This window comes from Lepidochelys kempii, chromosome 4, assembly GCF_965140285.1.
Source record: "Lepidochelys kempii isolate rLepKem1 chromosome 4, rLepKem1.hap1, whole genome shotgun sequence".
NCBI lineage: Eukaryota > Metazoa > Chordata > Testudines > Cheloniidae > Lepidochelys > Lepidochelys kempii.
The window spans coordinates 40297240-40315782 of record NC_136383.1 but is presented as its reverse complement, the minus strand read 5'-3'; the positions used below and the strand labels follow the sequence as shown (position 1 = coordinate 40315782).

The 18543-nt window shown below is 40.9% G+C and overlaps 1 protein-coding gene across 4 annotated transcripts in view; it reads right to left on the bottom strand.

Moving 5' to 3' along the window:
* The window catches only part of AFG2A (AAA ATPase AFG2A), a 312880-nt gene extending 294344 nt beyond the window's left edge, over window positions 1-18536 (bottom strand). For all 4 annotated transcript variants that reach the window (XR_012158550.2, XM_073341065.2, XM_073341067.2 and 1 more), the window contains exons 1-8: window positions 18319-18536; window positions 16214-16338; window positions 15397-15554; window positions 9404-9462; window positions 7485-8120; window positions 4560-4689; window positions 1947-2003; window positions 642-765 (exon numbers count right to left, since the gene is read on the bottom strand). Coding sequence is in view for 3 of the 4 variants with exons in the window: in XM_073341065.2 (XP_073197166.1) it covers window positions 642-765; window positions 1947-2003; window positions 4560-4689; window positions 7485-8120; window positions 9404-9462; window positions 15397-15554; window positions 16214-16338; window positions 18319-18448 (1419 nt within the window). In the remaining variant the exon portion in view is untranslated. The remainder of the gene's footprint in view (window positions 1-641; window positions 766-1946; window positions 2004-4559; window positions 4690-7484; window positions 8121-9403; window positions 9463-15396; window positions 15555-16213; window positions 16339-18318) is intronic.
* Between the last annotated feature and the right edge of the window lie 7 nt (window positions 18537-18543).

The window sequence follows — 18543 nt, the reverse complement described above, 5'->3', positions numbered from 1 at the left end:
GTTTACTCGAGTCAATGGCAAGGCTCCTTTGACTTCAATGATCTTTGAATAAGGCCCTAGAAAAATTTAGTGTGGGAACTGAAAGGGTATCTTAATGTGGATTTCGGATCCCTCAGCAATCCAGGCCAGACCAAAAACAAAACACCACCACTACCAACAGTATTTTCATTTAATTGCAAAATAATCTGGTATCTGCTTTGACTTGCTAAAAAGATGCCTCTGAAGTCTTCCACTTCTCTGATTTTTGGAGATAAATGTGAGATGGGGAAGGACAAAAAGCAAATGGAAGAAGCTATATAGTCTTTTCTTTTGCAGTTCAAAAATGCCTCTGAATGTCAAAATACACACACATAAATTAAATCTCATTTTATATATATATGAAGTGTCACAACAATATGGTGCTGTACTCTGTTAAAATAAATGTAATTTACTGAAGGAAATCACTTATTAGTATTAACCCTGTCTATAGTTAGTAAGGGACACACGTCTTCTCTTCCTTTAAATCCAATAAGGATATTAGATTGCAGTCTAAAAGTGTCTTCTGATTCATCTTATGCTGGCCTGACTGTGCTACAAAACCTAATGCAGTTTATTCAATTCTTCCCCTTAATACACTAATTGTACCAATATACTTTACTTACTGAGCCAATGCCATCCATCAATGTTAGTAATGAAGCTACAACTCTTTTTTCTACTTCATTCTGAGCCCCTTCTCTCTTCGGACAGAGTGCATCCAGCTCATCAATAAATATAATTGATGGACGACTGAAAGAAAAATAAATAAAAGCAACTTATCTGCTAATTGTGCACAGTAGCATTTAAAACATTTAGGCTTTGATTTTCAAAACTAATGGATATGGACACCCAATTCCATTAAAATTAAGGGGCATCCAAATCTCTTAGGTGACTGAAACTTTCAGACCTGAAGTATGTTTCTGCTCCAATAAACGACTCTGTAAAATAATTGCATTGTGTGATTCCATGTTTATTGTGTCTCAGATTCTATACTGACCTTATTCTGTTTACAAGTAAAAAGATGGCTTTTCTAGGTGCTGTCCTTGCAAATTTAAACTGGGACCTAAAAGTCAAGCTGGGTTCTCTCTTGCTCCTGTCCTCAGTTGAATTTGGCCCTCCAAATTAATTTAGTTTACAATTCTATTGGTTAAACTTGAGTGAGAATATTTTAGTACTGAATCTGGCCCTATAGGTACAGTCACACATGGTTCAGATAGCCATTAAAAGCACTTGAGTACATACTACATGCCCACAGTAATCACAACTTTCATGTCCACGCCAACAGGTTTTTCAAAAAAAAAAAAAACCACAATATTAAAATTCTCTAAGATTTTAACAAGGTTTTTGTTTTTCCGCTCAATAATGTTAGTGACAACTTTCTACCATTCTGTTTCTATGATGAAACATGGGTAAAACAAAAGATGGGCTTCTCTGATTTAAGATGAGTATCTCTTTTGGCTCAGGTGGCAGAACATTTCCACCGGAAATTAGAAATCAGCCCAAACTAAATCTTTGCTTCTTAACACCCTTGGAACTAAAGTAAACGAACTCTGGATCTGGATCCAGTGTATCTGGCTTGGGTTCCTTTCTATTGCAAATGAGAGGTTTGAGTTCTACCACCAACTAGGATGAGAATTTAATATTTTATTTAGGACACACGCTAATTGGTTTGGAATACTATGCAACCTCCTCCTTAAATGACATTGCACTTATTATAAGTGACCAAAAACACAAAATGTGTAGATTAGAACTTCATTACTCTCCTTTGTGCCAAGCTGTATATAAATAAAACTTATCTACATTTAAAATACCTCTGCAGGGAAAATATTACAATCCAGAGAACTTCATAAGCTTTTCTTTACACAATAATGTCAAAATTAGTATCACACATGAACATGTATGTAAATCAGAACGAACGAAAATGAATGTACCGTTGAGAGGCTTCAGCAAATATCTGTCGTAATCTTGATTCAGTCTCACCATAAAACCTGAAACAATCACAATATTTTAGAAGCAGAACTTTTATTGTTTTCCCAGTTGGGGCGGGACTCTATTCCTTGAGTTGCCACAAGATGGCGTTCAAACCTAAGGATAATAATTTAGGCATGGCCCAATATCTAAACAAATACTTTGCCTCAGTCTTTAATGAGGCTAATGAGGAGCTTAGGGATAATGGTAGCATGATAAATGGGAATGAGGATATGGAGGTAGATATTACCATATCTGAGGTAGAAGCGAAACTCGAACAGCTTAATGGGACTGAATCCAGAGGCCCAGATAATCTTCATCCAAGAATGTTAAAGGAACTGGCACATGCAATTGCAAGCCCATTAGCAAGAATTTTTAATGAATCTGTAAACTCAGGGGTTGTACCGTACGATTGGAGAATTGCTAACATAGTTCCTATTTTTAAGAAAAGGAAAAAAGGTGATTCAGGTAACTACAGGCCAGTTAGTTTGACATCTGTAGTATGCAAGGTCTTGGAAAAAATTTTGAAGGAGAAAGTAGTTAAGAATATTGAGGTCAGTGGTAATTGGGACAAAATACAACATAGTTTTACAAAAGGTAGATCGTGCCAAACCAACCTGATCTCCTTCTTTGAGAAGGTAACAGATTTTTTAGACAAAGGAAACGCAGTGGATCTAATTTACCTCAATTTCAGTAAGGCATCCGATACGGTTCCACATGGGGAATTATTAGCTACATTGGAAAAGATGGGGCTCAATATGAAAATTGAAAGGTGGATAAGGATGTCGTTAAAGGGGAGACTACAACAGGTCATACTGAAAGGTGACCTGTCAGGCTTGAAGGACGTTACTAGTGGAGTCCCTCAGGGATCGGTTTTGGGACCAATCTTATTTAATCTGTTTATTACTGACCTTGTCACAAAAAGCGGGAATGTGCTAATAAAGTTTGCAGATTACACAAAGCTGGGAGGTATTGGCAATACAGAGAAGGACAGGGATATCCTACAGGAAGATCTGGATGACCTTGTAAACTGGAGTAATAGTAATAGGATGAAATTTAATAGCGAAAAGTGCAAGGTCGTGCATTTAGGGATTAACAAGAAGAATTTTTGTTATAAACTGTTTCAGAGTAGCAGCCATGTTAGTCTGTATCCGCAAAAAGAGAAGGAGTACTTGTGGCACCTTAGAGACTAACACATTTATTTGAGCATAAGCTTTAGTGAGCTACAGCTCACTTCATCGGATGCATTCAGTGGAAAATACAGTGGGGAGATTTATATACACAGAGAACACGAAACAATGGATGTTACCATACACACTGTAAGGAGCATGATCACTTAAGAGGAGTTAATACCAGCAGTCGAGCCGGGGGGGGGGGGGGGGGGGAGAGAGAGAAGAGAACCTTTTGTAGTGATAATCAAGGTGGGCCATTTCCAGCGGTTGACAAGAACGTCTGAGGAATGGGGGGAATAAACATGGGGAAATAGTTTTACTTATTAATTCCAATTCGGCAGTCTCTCACTGGAGTCTGTTTTTGAAGTTTTTTTGTTGAAGAATTGTCACTTTTAGGTCTCTAATCAAGTGACCAGAGAGATTGAAGTGTTCTCCGACAGGTTTATGAATGTTATAATTCTTGACATCTGATTTGTGTCCATTTATTCTTTTACGTAGAGACTGTCCAGTTTGACCAATGTACATGGCAGAGGGGCATTGCTGGCACATGATGGCATATATCACATTAGTGGATGTGCAGGTGAACAAGCCTCTGATAGTGTGGCTGATATGATTAGGCCCTATGATGGTGTCCCCAACGCATCATCAAGGATCTACAACCTATCCTGAAGGATGACCCATCACTCTCACAGATCTTGGGAGACAGACCAGTCCTTGCTTACAGACAGCCCCCCAACCTGAAGCAAATACTCACCAGCAACCACGCACCACACAACAGAACCACTAACCCAGGAACCTATCCTTGCAACAAAGCCCGTTGCCAACTGTGTCCACATATCTATTCAGGGGACACCATCATCGGGCCTAATCACATCAGCCACAATATCAGAGGCTCGTTCACCTGCACATCCACCAACGTGATATATGCCATCATGTGCCAGCAATGTTGCTCTGCCATGTACATTGGTCAAACTGGACAAATTCTCATCTATAGCCTCATCCTTTATTTTACTGTGCTTTAACAAACCATCCTTTTTCCTTGTTGGACATACAACTGGCAAGCAGATGCAGTTCTAATTATTTATCAAATTATGTCCTTTTTTTCCCCATTCCACTGCCATACATACCCCTCTGTACTATACAATATAAGACTCCTCTTCAAAGGAATGAAGAAAACAGCCTCCTGTTACTTCATTTCACTGGGGGGGGGGGTGACAACTGTACTTTTCACTCTAGAACAATAAGCAGCGTAATCCCTTCCCCATGAACTTCTGAGAGTTGGGACATATGTACTGGACCCAATTCTACGTATTTATACACTGTGCAACTCCAATGGATATAAGCCAGTACAGAATTTGTCCCGATGTCTCTAAGTTACTGATGTAATAAATTAGATGAACTTACTTGCTTATAATTTCAGGACCATTAATAACTGAAACATGGGCTCCCACTTCATTTGCAACAGCTCTAGCAATCATGGTCTTCCCAGTACCTGGGGGGCCATAGAGTAGCACCCCTCTAGGAGGAGGAATTCCTTTAAACAAACACAAAACAGAGAGAAAAAGCGTTACTTGTGCTTAAGACAGTTGTGAACAAATCAAATCACTATGCTCCACCGCTCTACAATATATATGTCTACATTACTGATTTCTATATTCTGCATGCTTCTATTTAAGAAATATAGGTATATACTATTTTTTAATAAAAATTATATAAAATGTTATTTTTCCCCAGTAATCCTATTGAAATAATTCTGATTGAAAGCCTAACATTAATTAAATCTTTATCATGTTACTCAAGATTCCTACAATACTGTTTGTACAAATACTCCAGCACAATAAAACCACTCCACTTCATTACAGGTATGCACACCCTAAATAATAATATAAAAAAACACTGGAAATATCAAAAATAAGAATGAATGTGCCTCTGTAATAGCAAATATTAGAGATTGGGGATAGCTGAGAGCTACTGATGAGCACTAGGTCAGACAAGGGCATCTGCTAGGGATGTCGGTAAAACAAGGTGTCTCTGCATATAGTTAAAACTCAAGAGAAATTACAGCTGAGAGACAGATTGGGAACACAAGTATATTCTGAAAAAATTAAACAGTTTCAGCCTAGAGTCCAATAAAATAGGCCCACGCCCAAAAATTAAAAACAAGAAGTTTAAAAGCCAAAAAATAGGTGAACTAGAATTCCTGACAATGGACAAGGGACCTTGGCAGAATGAGCATTACTGAAATACGGTAGAATGACAAACAGTCAATGAAATATTGTATAGTTTATTGCCAGGTTTACAAGAAGGACCAATTGTACCACAGAGGTAAGGGAACAAAACCTAATGAGATAAAATTCCTGAGAACTGTGTATTCTGTAGGGATACAAAGCCCAACCCCTAGGAGTACATATGCAAGCAGAACAAAAAACTAAGTATTAATTGACAAGAGTTAGGAAGAAACTTCCACTATTGCCAGGTTACTCCTTAAAGTCCACCGAGGGAATAGTTGCACATTCCTTGATGCTTGTCAATGTGAAGGAAAGAGACCAAGTGTCTGGTCTAGTATTCAATTCCTATGCTACTGTACTGGAGATAACCACATATTCAAGCCTAATGATCTTGAAGCAAATATACGGCTTGATCATCTCTCTGATTCCATTAGCAGAGGAGGTGCTGATTATCCAGACCTCACCTGTGATATGGTGCAGGATTTGCAGCAGCATCCCTTGTCACTGACACATGAAATTCACTGGTGCATCTTGAGGTTTGGGTTCTCTAAATAGAGCATGGATGGGCATTCTCCATGGCAGTATCCCACAGAAACCCAGAGGGAAGCCCTATGCAATTTCAACTGACACACCCATCTTTGTCTAACATGGATTGTCCCTCTGTTCCGTCAACCCACATCTCCCCAGAGGAGAAGCAATGCACAAGCATAGCGCCCCTGGAATGAATAATTCTGGCCCATATCCCAGGACCACATGGATCTCAGAACATACATGGGTTGGGGGGGGGTCAAACACCTTGGCCATTCCAGAGAGAGACAAGTAATCCCCCTACTGACATCATGATTCTGAGGGTGAAAACCTGGTTATTTCCCTCACCGTGGCAGATTCTTCTCACCTAGAGCACAATCTCTCCACTCAGAGTGATTTATGGGTCAAAGCAGACAGAGTTTACCTCAAAAAACCTGCAAGAATAGCAGCCACACCACTCTCCTACCTCTATCTATTCCCTTTCTAGAAAAAACTTCCCCACGACTAACTTTTCCTAGAAATTATGGATAGAAAACACGTATTAAGATCATCTAATTCATTTGCTGCAAGTGAAGAATTATTATTGTTCTCTACAGTACTCTCTAGTGCAATGGTTCCCAAACTTGTTCCGCCGCTTGTGCTGGGAAAGCTCCTAGCAGGCCAGGCCAGTTTATTTACCTGCCGCGTCCGCAGGTTTCGCCCAATCGCAGATCCCAGTGGCCGCAGTTCGCTGCTCCAGGCCAATGGGAGCCGCTGGAAGCGGCACAGGCCGAGGGACATACTGGCCGCTGCTTCCAGCGGCTCCCATTGGCCTGGAGCAGTGAACCGCGGCCACTGGGAGCTGTAATCGGCCGAACCTGCAGACACGGCAGGTAAACAAACCGGCCCAGCCCACCAGGGCTTTCCCTGCACAAGCGGCGGAACAAGTTTGGGAACCACTGCTCTAGTGCTTTGTTCCATCTTGTGTTACAATGTTCCAAGCATTGTGATTTAATCTAAGAAATCATCATAATAAATAATTTTAACATTTAAATCATTGCATCCTTTCCTATTCACAGGGGGAAAGATGGGTGAATTGCACTATATTCTTTTCTATAATTTGCAGAAACTCTGGGTCAGACAGAGGGAATTAAAAGAGGAGAGGGAAGAGGGTAAAAACTAGAATTTGATTGGCCAGACGATCTTTAATTTGAATGCACTTTTTTTAATTGAACTCTATAAAAACAGACTTTAAGCAGTGGAGTTACAGAAGAGTACCTTTATTTTTCAAGTGACTGACTCTGTAACTCCTTGCTGCTTGTCATGAGTTCTCCTGGGTAACTACACCATCACAGACTCTTCTCTCTAAGGCATGATCCTTACAACCTAAACATTTGGTTATTAAAAAAGGAACAACTGTAAAGAAGATAATTATAACAGAGTTTAGTTGGGAACTAAAGTACATCAAATCTGTATCACACAGAGAGGGAGTGCGTGTTTCATATAGAATGACTTGTTAAAATGGATGAAAGAAATGGTAAGTTAAAGAAAAACATTGTCTTAGATGACGAAAACCAACTCTTAGACATCATACCGTAACACTTGAACAATTCAGGCTGCTTCAGGGGCAGTTCAATTGTTTCTCTAATAGTTTGTAGCTGGCTGCTTAAACCACCTATCATGTCATAGGTAAGGTTAGGTTTACAGTCATGTTCTTCTGTTGCAATGGTCTGATTCTCAATGAAATTGACTCTAGTTCTTGAAGAAATGAAGTAAAATGTATCCAAATTGCATTTTGCTCCAGTTTTGCCAATGGGCAACAATCTCATGCTGTCTTTGTCTCTGATTAATTCAGAGCCATCAATAAGGTCTCTGACATTCCCCTCGTCACAGAACTCATCTGTCCGGTCATAATCCTGCTCACCCCCTATCACCACAGCATTTGAAGTAACTGGTGAACTTTGAGCCATCAGCTTGCATGGAGTGCTGGTAGATGCTCCTTCCTGGTTGTCTTCTATGTCCAACTTGCTGAGCTGCAAAGACAAGTTTAGAGCGCTGGTCTCCAAATCAGTCTTCTCAAGGACTGGCTCTTGTGTTTCACTGAAAACAGTACTGCTCTGCATTTTCAGCAGGACCCCATCTGTTCCTTTCACCCTGGTCACCATCAAGTTGCAAGGTTTGCCATAGAAAGTGAGATGCAAAAGGTTGCCTGGCAAAACTATCTTCCCATCTACAACAAGATTAAATTTAAAAAAAAAAAAAAACCATACATATTAATCTTATTTTCCAGCAATAATTTTCAAATACAAATGAATTAGAACAATTTTTCCATCAGCAAACCTCTAAAACGGATGTCACAAATTAACTGTCCTAAAAGACAAGGTGATAAAAGACAGGAAAATACAGTTCTTATCTAAAATGATGCCTTCAAACATAGCCAGCCTATATAAGGATAAGTATTCTGAATGACTGGCCATTGGAATATTTCTGGTTGTTTTAAATTTTGGAGCTCATAAAAAGTTGCAGATTAAGGAACTGTCTTTCCTAGAAATAGAAACTCTCTATTTATTAGTGTTGTCCACTGACTCAAGATTTATCACAACTCTTATGAGACATGATGTTTTACTTTAAATCCCAGCTCCTGGAGTCATGTGCTTACGTGAGAATCTCAGCTCTCTCTCTCTCTTTTTTTTTTAAAAAAAGATTTGCCCTCCTGGTTGCAGAGAACAGCTTCAAAATATAACCCAACCAATGCAGCCTAACAGCCCAAAACCAGAAGGCAAATAAAAAGAACCCAAAATTTATTTTTAATCACAAGATTTTAATCCAATCTCATGATTTTTTTTACTTTTGGGGTTGGCAATACCACTATTAATGTACTGATGAAGTACAATCCATTGCTTCTACTCTATAGCAATTAAATGTTTGAGTAGATGGACTAAACATTTTTAGCTATGTAAAAAGGGATAGGAAATTATCTACAAAACAAGGAGCATCAGTTTTGTCCAATATGATGGGAGGCTCAGGGTGTCAAATATATTGAATGTAAATACTGATACACTAAAAACTGTACTAAACCTCATGGCAGAGTTTTGAATTCTCTCTCCTCATAACAGAAATAAATTCATAACCACAGTTGTTTGGAGTACATCACATTATAATGCAGAAGACCAAGGAAGACTTTTAAACCATCTCAGAATGAACTGACTGCAACCATGACGGACTGAAAACTATGTTTCATGCGAGTATATTATTATTTGATATTTATATCATAGTGAGGTGATGTCGCCCAGAATGAATAGGTCAATAAAAAGTTTACAGAGTTTGTAAAACAAGCTAAAGGCCTATGACCAATGCTAACAAGGCAAAAGTCATTTTGGAATAAGCCTTTGATGAAGATAGTAGGTGACTGATATTTACTCTCAAGAAACAGCTTCTCTACTAATATATATATATATATATATATATATATATATATATATATATGTAAAACAAAAAACACAAACCACTTACCTAGATTTCGCAAAAGACAAACAGACAAGTCTTCAACATTAATACAGGCATCTTTGTCCCTGTGGTTGTGATGAAAAACAATTTTACAATCCCCCAGTAATTCTAAAAACAGAATCAGTCTATAATATTGATAAACCATGATTTACTCATATTAACAGTAAATTCTTTGTTTTGCAGTATAGGATATAATTTAACTCTGCAAACAGAAGAAACTGACGGGAAAATTTACAAGTTGCTCTATTTCACTCATTGTAGTCTAGTGATAAATACAATGTAAATATATTTGCTCTAAAGCTCATTAAAAACCAGTTTAAATATTACCATTTCTTTGGATTCTTCATATAAAATACTATATTTACAACAATATAAGTCAAGGTTTATCATTCCTTAAAATGAGAAGCATGAGATACATACATCTCCCAAGTGACTACAGTTGTGACTTACAGCGAGGGTGGTTACTACATTTTCCTAATCAGTAAATACCACATTTTATACCACAGGCCTGCAAATACTTTCATACACGAGTAATCCATTGATTTAATGGGCAATACATGCATTTGTAAAGGTAAGCACAAATGTGAGCATTTGCAGATCTGAGGACTGACCTTTACTCCAACTATGCAAGGTTTTCCCTGAGATATATTCTCTAGTACTGTACTTCATGCAATCCAGTTTTAAATGTGGGCTCTTAAACCATTTACCTCTCAAGAATATCAATTGTCTAACACACCACACTTTCAGGATTTTTTTTCCTGATAATTAGCCTAAATTTTCTCTCTGTTTCTCGTCCCTAATTTTACCTTGTTCCGTAACCATGTTAAATAATTCTTCCACTTCCTTGGCATTTATATTTACACCCTTGAAATATTTGTAGATGATCATCACAAATTATCCTTTTCCCCTTTACACTAAAAGAAAGAAAGATGCTTCTCAAAAACAAAATTAAACCAAAACATTTAAAAAAAAAAAAAAGAAAAAGAAAACACACCAGATACAGAAACTGCAACTAAAATTATGGTCAACAGAGGGAGTTCTAAGTCTACTAATCACAAAAGGTCTCTTCCCAAATACTTTTACTGATCAAGGAGAAAATTCTAGGACAAGAAACATATCATAAATTTTTGAGAAACTTCAAGTCGCCATACAATTTTATGACCCTAAAGCAGCAAACATATGTATTTAATTACTTTTACATATCTAAGTAAAACTCTTGAAGTCATTTAGACCAGTGGTTCTCAAGCAGGAGTATGGATACACCTAGGGTACGCAAACACCTTCCAGGGGTACATCAATTTATCTAGATATTTGCCTAGTTTTATAACTGGCTACATAAAAAGCTGAGGAGCTGCTGATATATTACTGTGACTCTTTGGCAATGTACATTGGTAAATTCTGGCTCCTTCTCAGGCTCGGGTTGGCCACCCCTGCTTCAAGGCTTAAACCAAGCATTAACTGATGAGGTTAGAAAAAGCTTGACCAAAGGGCTGGTTATTCCTTAACTCAGGGATTCTTTACACCTTCCTCTGAAGCATCTGTTACTGGCTACTGTACAAGACAGGATACAGAACTAGATGGACCACTGGTTTGAGCATATATTCTTCTGAGAGCACAGACAGCTACAAAAGTTATATAAAATCATAGGGCTCAAGTCTAGTTGCTCTACCTAAGCAAATGCAAAATCTACACTAACAGCATGTCCAGAGACAATTTACATTTTTAAAGGGAAGTCAGATTTGTAAAATTATTTCACCCTTCCTAATGAAAACTCCACACTCATATAAATACTTCTTTTGGCCTCAACTACTCAATCAGTAGGGACTTTGCAGCATCGGAGAGAAGGCTTTGGATTCTTTGACCACGGGATGGAGGAGTGCAAGGCAGAGACGGGCTCCACCTAACGAAGAGAGGGAAAAGCATCTTCGCAAGCAGGCTGGCTAACCTAGTGAGGAGGGCTCTAAGTTAGGTTCACTGGTAGAAGGAGACCAAAGCCCTGAGGTAAGTGGGGAAGTGGGATACCGGGAGGAAGCACGAGCAGGAGCGTGCGAGAGGGGAGGGCTCCTGCCTCATACTGAGAAAGAGGGAGGATCACTGAGTTATCTCAAATGCCTATACACAAATGCAAGAAGCCTGGGAAACAAGCAGGGAGAACTGGAAGTCCTGGCAGTCAAGGAATTATGATGTGATTGGAATAACAGAGACTTGGTGGGATAACTCACATGACTGGAGTACTGTCATGGATGGATATAAACTGTTCAGGAAGGACAGGCAGGGCAGAAAAGGTGGGGGAGTTGCACTGTATGTAAGGGAGCAGTATCACTGCTCAGAGCTCAAGTATGAAACTGCAGAAAAACCTGAGAGTCTCTGGATTAAGTTTAGAAGCGTGAGCAACAAGGGTGATGTCATGGTGGGAGTCTGCTATAAACCACTGGACCAGGGGGATGAGGTGGACGAGGCTTTCTTCCAGCAACTCACGGAAGTTACTAGAGCGCAGGCCCTGGTTCTCATAGGAGACTTCAATCATCCTGATATTTGCTGGGAGAGCAATATAGCGGTGCACAGACAATCCAGGAAGTTTTTGGAAAGTGTAGGGGACAATTTCCTGTTGCAAGTGCTGGAGGAACCAACTAGGGGCAGAGCTCTTCTTGACCTGCTGTTCACAAACCGGGAAGAATTAGTTGGGGAAGCAAAAGTGGAGGGGAACCTGGGAGGCAGTGACCATGAGATGGTCGAGTTCAGGATCCTGACACAGGGAAGAAAGGAAAGCAGCAGAATACGGACCCTGGACTTCAGGAAAGCAGACTTTGACTCCCTCAGGGAACTGATGGGCACGATCCCCTGGGAGAATAACATGAGGGGGAAAGCAGTCCAGGAGAGCTGGCTGTATTTTAAAGAATCCTTATTGAGGTTACAGGGACAAACCATCCCGATGTGTAGAAAGAATAGTAAATATGGCAGGCGACCAGCTTGGCTTAACATTGAAATCCTTGCTGATCTTAAACACAAAAAAGAAGCTTACAAGAAGTGGAAGATTGGACAAATGACCAGGGAAGAATATAAAAATATTGCTCAGGCATGCAGGAGTGAAATCAGGAAACACACCTGGAGTTGCAGCTAGCAAGAGATGTTAAGAGTAACAAGAAGGGTTTCTTCAGGTATGTTAGCAACAAGAAGAAAGTCAAGGAAGGTGTGGGCCCCTTACTGAATGAGGGAGGCAACCTAGCGACAGAGGATGTGGAAAAAGCAAAACGTACTGAATGCTTTTTTTGCCTCTGTCTTCACGAACAAGGTCAACTCCCAGACTACTGCACTGGGCAGCACAGCATGGGGAGGAGGTGACCAGCCCTCTGTGGAGAAAGAAGTGGTTCGGGACTATTTAGAAAAGCTGGACGAGCACAAGTCCATGGGGCCAGATGCACTGCGGATGTGATTGCAGAGCCATTGACCATTATCTTTGAAAACTCATGGTGATCGGGGGAAGTCCCAGACAACTGGAAAAAGGCTAATGTAGTGCCCATCTTTAAAAAAAGGGAAGAAGCAAGATCTGGGAAACTACAGGCCAGTCAGCCTCACCTCAGTCCCTGGAAAAAATCATGGAGCAGGTCCTCAAGGAATCAATTCTGAAGCACTCAGAGGAGAAGAAAGTGATCAGGAACAGTCAGCATGGATTCACCAAGTGCAAGTCATGCCTGACTAATCCAATTGCCTTCTATGACGAGATAACTGGCTCTGTGGATCAGGGGAAAGCAGTGGACGTGTTGTTCCTTGACTTTAGCAAAGCTTTTGACATGGTCTCCCACAGTATTCTTGCCAGCAAGTTAAAGAAGTATGGGCTGGATGAATGGACTATAAGGTGGATAAAAAGCTGGCTAGATTGGCGGGCTCAACTGATCAATGGCTCCATGTCTAGTTGGCAGCCGGTATCAAGTGGAGTGCCCCAACGGTCGGTCCTCGGGCCGGTTTTGTTCAATATCTTCATAAATGATCTGGAGGATGGTGTGGATTGCACCCTCAGCAAATTTGCAGATGACACTAAACTGGGAGGAGAGGTAGATACGCTGGAGGGTAGGGATAGGATACAGAGGGACCTAGACAAATTAGAGGATTGGGCCAAAAGAAATCTGATGAGGTTGAACAAGGACAAGTGCAGAATCCTGCACTTAGGACGGAAGAATCCAATGCACAGCTACAGACCAGGGACCGAATGGCTAGGCAGCAGTTCTGCAGAAAAGAACCTATGGGTTACAGTGGATGAGAAGCTGGATATAAGTCAACAGTGTGCCCTTGTTGCCAAGAAGGCCAATGGCATTTTGAGATGTGTAAGTAGGGGCACTGCCAGCAGATTGAGGGACGTGATCGTTCTCCTCTATTCGACGTTGGTGAGGCCTCATCTGGAGTACTATGTCCAGTTTTGGGCCCCACACTACAAGAAGGATGTGGAAAACGTGGAAAACGTCCAGCGGAGGGCAACAAAAATGATTAGGGGGCAGGAGCACATGACTTATGAGGAGAGGCTGAGGGAACTGGGATTGTTTAGTCTGCAGAAGAGAAGAATGAGGGGGGATTTGATAGCTGCTTTCAACTACCTGAAAGGGGATTCCAAAGAGGATGGATCTAGACTGTTCTCAGTGGTAGCAGATGACAGAACAAGGAGTAATGGTCTCAAGTTGCAGTGGGGGAGGTTTAGGTTGGATATTAGGAAAAACTTTTTCCACTAGAAGGGTGGTGAAACACTGGAATGCATTACCTAGGGAGGTGGTGGAATCTCCTTCCTGAGCAGATTTTAAGGTCAGGCTTGACAAAGCCCTGGCTGGGATGATTTAGTTGGGAATTGGTCCTGCTTTGAGCAGGGCGTTGGACTGGATGACCTCCTGAGGTCCCTTCCAACCCTGATATTCTTTGATTCTATGATCAGCCTCTTAATTACAATATTCACAACACACAAGTAATGAGTTTTTCTAATATTTCTTTTAACCTGACAGGATCTCTTTTAAGCAGAGACCATGCTCATCCTTTAAATAACCCGAAACCAAATTAAACACATTTTTTTTTTGTTTTATGGTCACAAAGAATTGCTAGAACCAACTTAGCACAACTTCTGTTTCTACAGGAGATATTAGGTCAAGAAACTAATAAATATATAAAACACCTGCTAGCTCCTATTTCCTATTATCCTGACATGCTTCCCTTCATGATTTCATTTTTCCTTTTCAATTATCAATAACAAATTGTGATGGGGTGTACAAACCCCACACCAGTGACACAGGGGTGGAAGAGCTAATCTGAGCTAATCCTGCCCCTCTAGCCAAGGGTGGCAAAAGGGTTTTAAAGCAGGAGGTTCCAGACTGTTGCTGGGAGACAGCAGCTCTACGGTTCCCAAGAGGGACTCCTGGAAAGCTTCAGAGAAATTGCCCTCAAGGACATACGCTGATCCTACAAGAAGACAGCACACCACGATATACCAGCCGGGCAGGATGGGTTTGGAAAGCTCCAAAGCAACCAGTGGTCATTGCTGCTATCCTCAATCCCTCCTGGCGTTAGGGAATCTGAGACTATACTAAAAGGACTTGGGGAACAAAAGCCCCTTCAAACCTAGTCAGACTATTCCTCTCAGTTTAGTAGCACCAAGATGCCTCTTAATGCAGTTTTGCAGCACCCGGACACCAGGAAGTGCTTATCAGTTACCTGAGAACTGAGACACAAATATGCAATTTATAAATGGATACAGGCTACATTAAATCTTTCAGTCAGTTTAGCTAAAGCCCAACTCATCAAATCTTCTGAGTGCAGAACTCACACAGGGCTCCAGCCCAGGAAGGGTTACAGGAGGCAGTATTATGCTACTTCCCAAAACAAAATTAGGCCCCAATCCTGTCAATATTTTAAGTCTCATTAAAAAGCAAAGCGGACCTGCATCTACCTACAACAAGCCTGAACTTGATCTATAACACAGATTCCAGAACATGGGAAGTAATGTTCACAGAAAAATTCCAAACCTCAGCTTCACATCTAGTTCTTCTGCCTGCACCACTGCACCGACCACAGGCTGGACAGTGACTGCCTCACCAGGTTTCACTCGCAGATTCTTCTGAGTGATTCCACTTAGGCCAACTTTCCCTCCTGGGAAGCCTGCAATTGGCCAAGCTGTACAAACCTACATAGAGTTTCAAATTTAAAAAAACAAACAAAACAAAAAACCACTTGGTGATTAAGAGCTTTTTTTCAGTTGTCATTCCCTAGTAAAAGGTGAAAAAACCTTCATGCCTTTTAAATCAAACTCCACAAGGGATTAAGGATTGGGTTAAAATGAAATATTCCACAAACACTTAAAATGCAAGGCAATTAGCACTGGACTCCTTAAGGGCTGAACTAAAATGCTTTCTAAAAATATACGGCTTAAATTTTGTGAATGAGAGAGAATACATAACTAAGGGCAGAGTTTTTCTGTAGATAATGAAAGAACATAGTCAGTTGTCTGGGGTTCACTCCCCTTCACCATTTAAAAATAAGAAATAAAATGGAGTGACTTATTATTCTTGAAAACAATTAATGGCGCTAGCTAAATCCAGGCATAGAGCAATCAGAAGCTGCGCACAAGTCTCAACACCAAGCTGCAAAAATAGCCTGATACACAATTCATCTGTTTTTCCAATCCTGAGGTATAACACATAACTGCACTAAATTGTGTGGAGAACTAGAATTCAAAACTGGAATTCTGAAATCTCAAAACTCATCTCCCACTTGTGACCGAACTCCAATCCACCACTTAGCCAAGCACAAAATTAGCTTAACAGACAGGAAAAGAAATCTCACCTCTTGTTTTCCATCTGCACTGGAAAGCAAGACTGGTCGACCTATGCATATATTTGCTGACTTCATACTGTTGAGTCCTAGTTGCACAAGAACTCTTCTGTACATTGTAGGAACTCTGTCATCTGCTAAAATATTAGAGAAAACATGTCATTCTTTTGTACAGTAAGTGAACTTAGTGCTTATAACATGTGCCAACTCAGAGGGACAAGACTGCAAATAAAACTCTGTTCCAACATGAAACGGTTGTATTGTCATTACCCCTGCTGTAAGATTCACTACACCAGAAAAACAAGCATGCCTGTTCAGTATCTATGCCTATTCAGTTCTAACGCTAGAGAACGAATCATGATGGTGGGGTTTGTGGCTTTAGCACATGAGGAATTGGACAGATAGCCACAATTAATTTCAAGGCAGCTTGATACATGTGCTACCTTTTGACTACCACTCAGATGGAAGAGGTTACAACTCCTCTTCATCTTCCTTGAAAACCAGTTTCTTCAGCCATTCAGTCTCTATTTTTATTTTGGGGGGGGGGGGGCAGTTCTGTCCTATACAGCTAGGTTTCTTAACAGTTATCTGATCATAACTTTTGGTCTGTATCACCTTGCTCATGATTTGAACCAGTGATACAGAGGAGAAGGTCTGCATGTCCCTTACCAAGTCCAGATCTTTTCAATACCTAATGTGGTGGGCAGATGGCAATGAACAGAACAGCACAACACAGGAGCCATGTCTCTATGAAAATATTTCTGCAACAGGAGCGATTTTTTTTTTTTTTTAAGTACTAGAGTCTACTAATGAATTGTTCAGTTTAATTGGGAGCTGCTGCAGCATGAAGATAGAAACCAAAACAGAGAACAGTATACTTTCATTCTTAAAGGCGCAATGATCATGTCTTTTTTTTTAAATCATTTAACATTACTGCTTTCTTACTTTGTTTTTAACTTTACTTCGTAGTTACTGTGGAGTTATTTATGTTTGGATAAATAGGGTTGCATACAGAAAAGACACAATTTTTTAAAAATCCAAAAGCTCCATTTAATGATAGCCAGCCTCAGTGGGTGGTAGCCTGCTCTTGCACAAGCCTTTTAACATCTGTTTTTACACTGAAGAACAGTTATATGGTTCCAATCCTGCAAATACTTACACATAAGAAGTCCCATTAAAATCAATGGGAATACTCACATGAGAGAGTATCTGCAAGATTAGGGCCTACATTTATTCCATACTATATACACTGTGCTGCATTGTAGCAGATGTGCTTTTTGGTTCCAATCCTATCAGATCTATACCAGCGTGCCTTTGCACGAGTATATGATCAAAACACAGGCCTGTAGGGCACCAATAGCAAAGTTGCAGCTTTACATTATAACAATTACAGTCTTATTTTTGTTGAATAATTCACCAGATATGCAGCACTATGTATGCTGATTAAACGATCTATAAATACAAACACACACTAAATGTTTGTATGCAACTTTGCATCTCAGATGGCACATAACATTTTTGTTTGTTTGTGGGTTTGTTTTTTGAAGAGGACACTGTGGGGTCACGCAGAGTAACACCAAAATGCGGGCTTTAAAAACCGAATTTTTGAATTTGCATATTTCCCCTCCCCCGCCCCATACACACACAGAGAACTTTACTTGAATTTAAGCACGTTTAAAATGCTACAACCCCAAAGTTGTGCTGATGTCTTACAATCCAACATGAACATCGACTGGTCCAGGAAAGTCACAAAAAAGTCAAACAGTTGAAAGGGGGGAAGCAAACTGGACTGTTGCAAAACCTGTTTTCCCCATGACTGTTCTACAGGGTTTAAAGAACAGGAGGACTTGTGGCACCTTGGAGACTAACAACATGTACTTGAGCACAAGCTTTCGCGAGCTACAGCTCACTGCGTCGGCTCACGAAAGCTTATGCTCAAATACATTTGTTCGTCTCTACAGGGTTTAAAGTCTCTTCCCACAGGCACAGAGGGAGGAGGGTTTTGCAGGGGGCAGGTGTTTCAAGCAAACTTTCCCCTCCAGCCCCCGGCACAGCGAGGGAGCAGCAGCCGCCTGGCTGGAGAGACGCCCCCCCGGCGCCTGCCGCTCGCACCGTACCTTTTTCCAAGAAGTCTGCAGCCGCCAGCGTCAGCAGAGCGGGGGGCCGCTCCGGCGGCCCCAGGGTGACGCCGGGGGAGCCGCTCTCGGGGGGCAGCCGTCCCCTGCTCTTTCTTTTGGAGGCCGACATGGCAGGAGGAGCCGGCTGGGCAGCGAACACGTGCGCCGCCCCTGGAAGTGCTTCCTAACCAGAGTGCAAAGGCCGGCGCCGCCCCCCAGACCCCG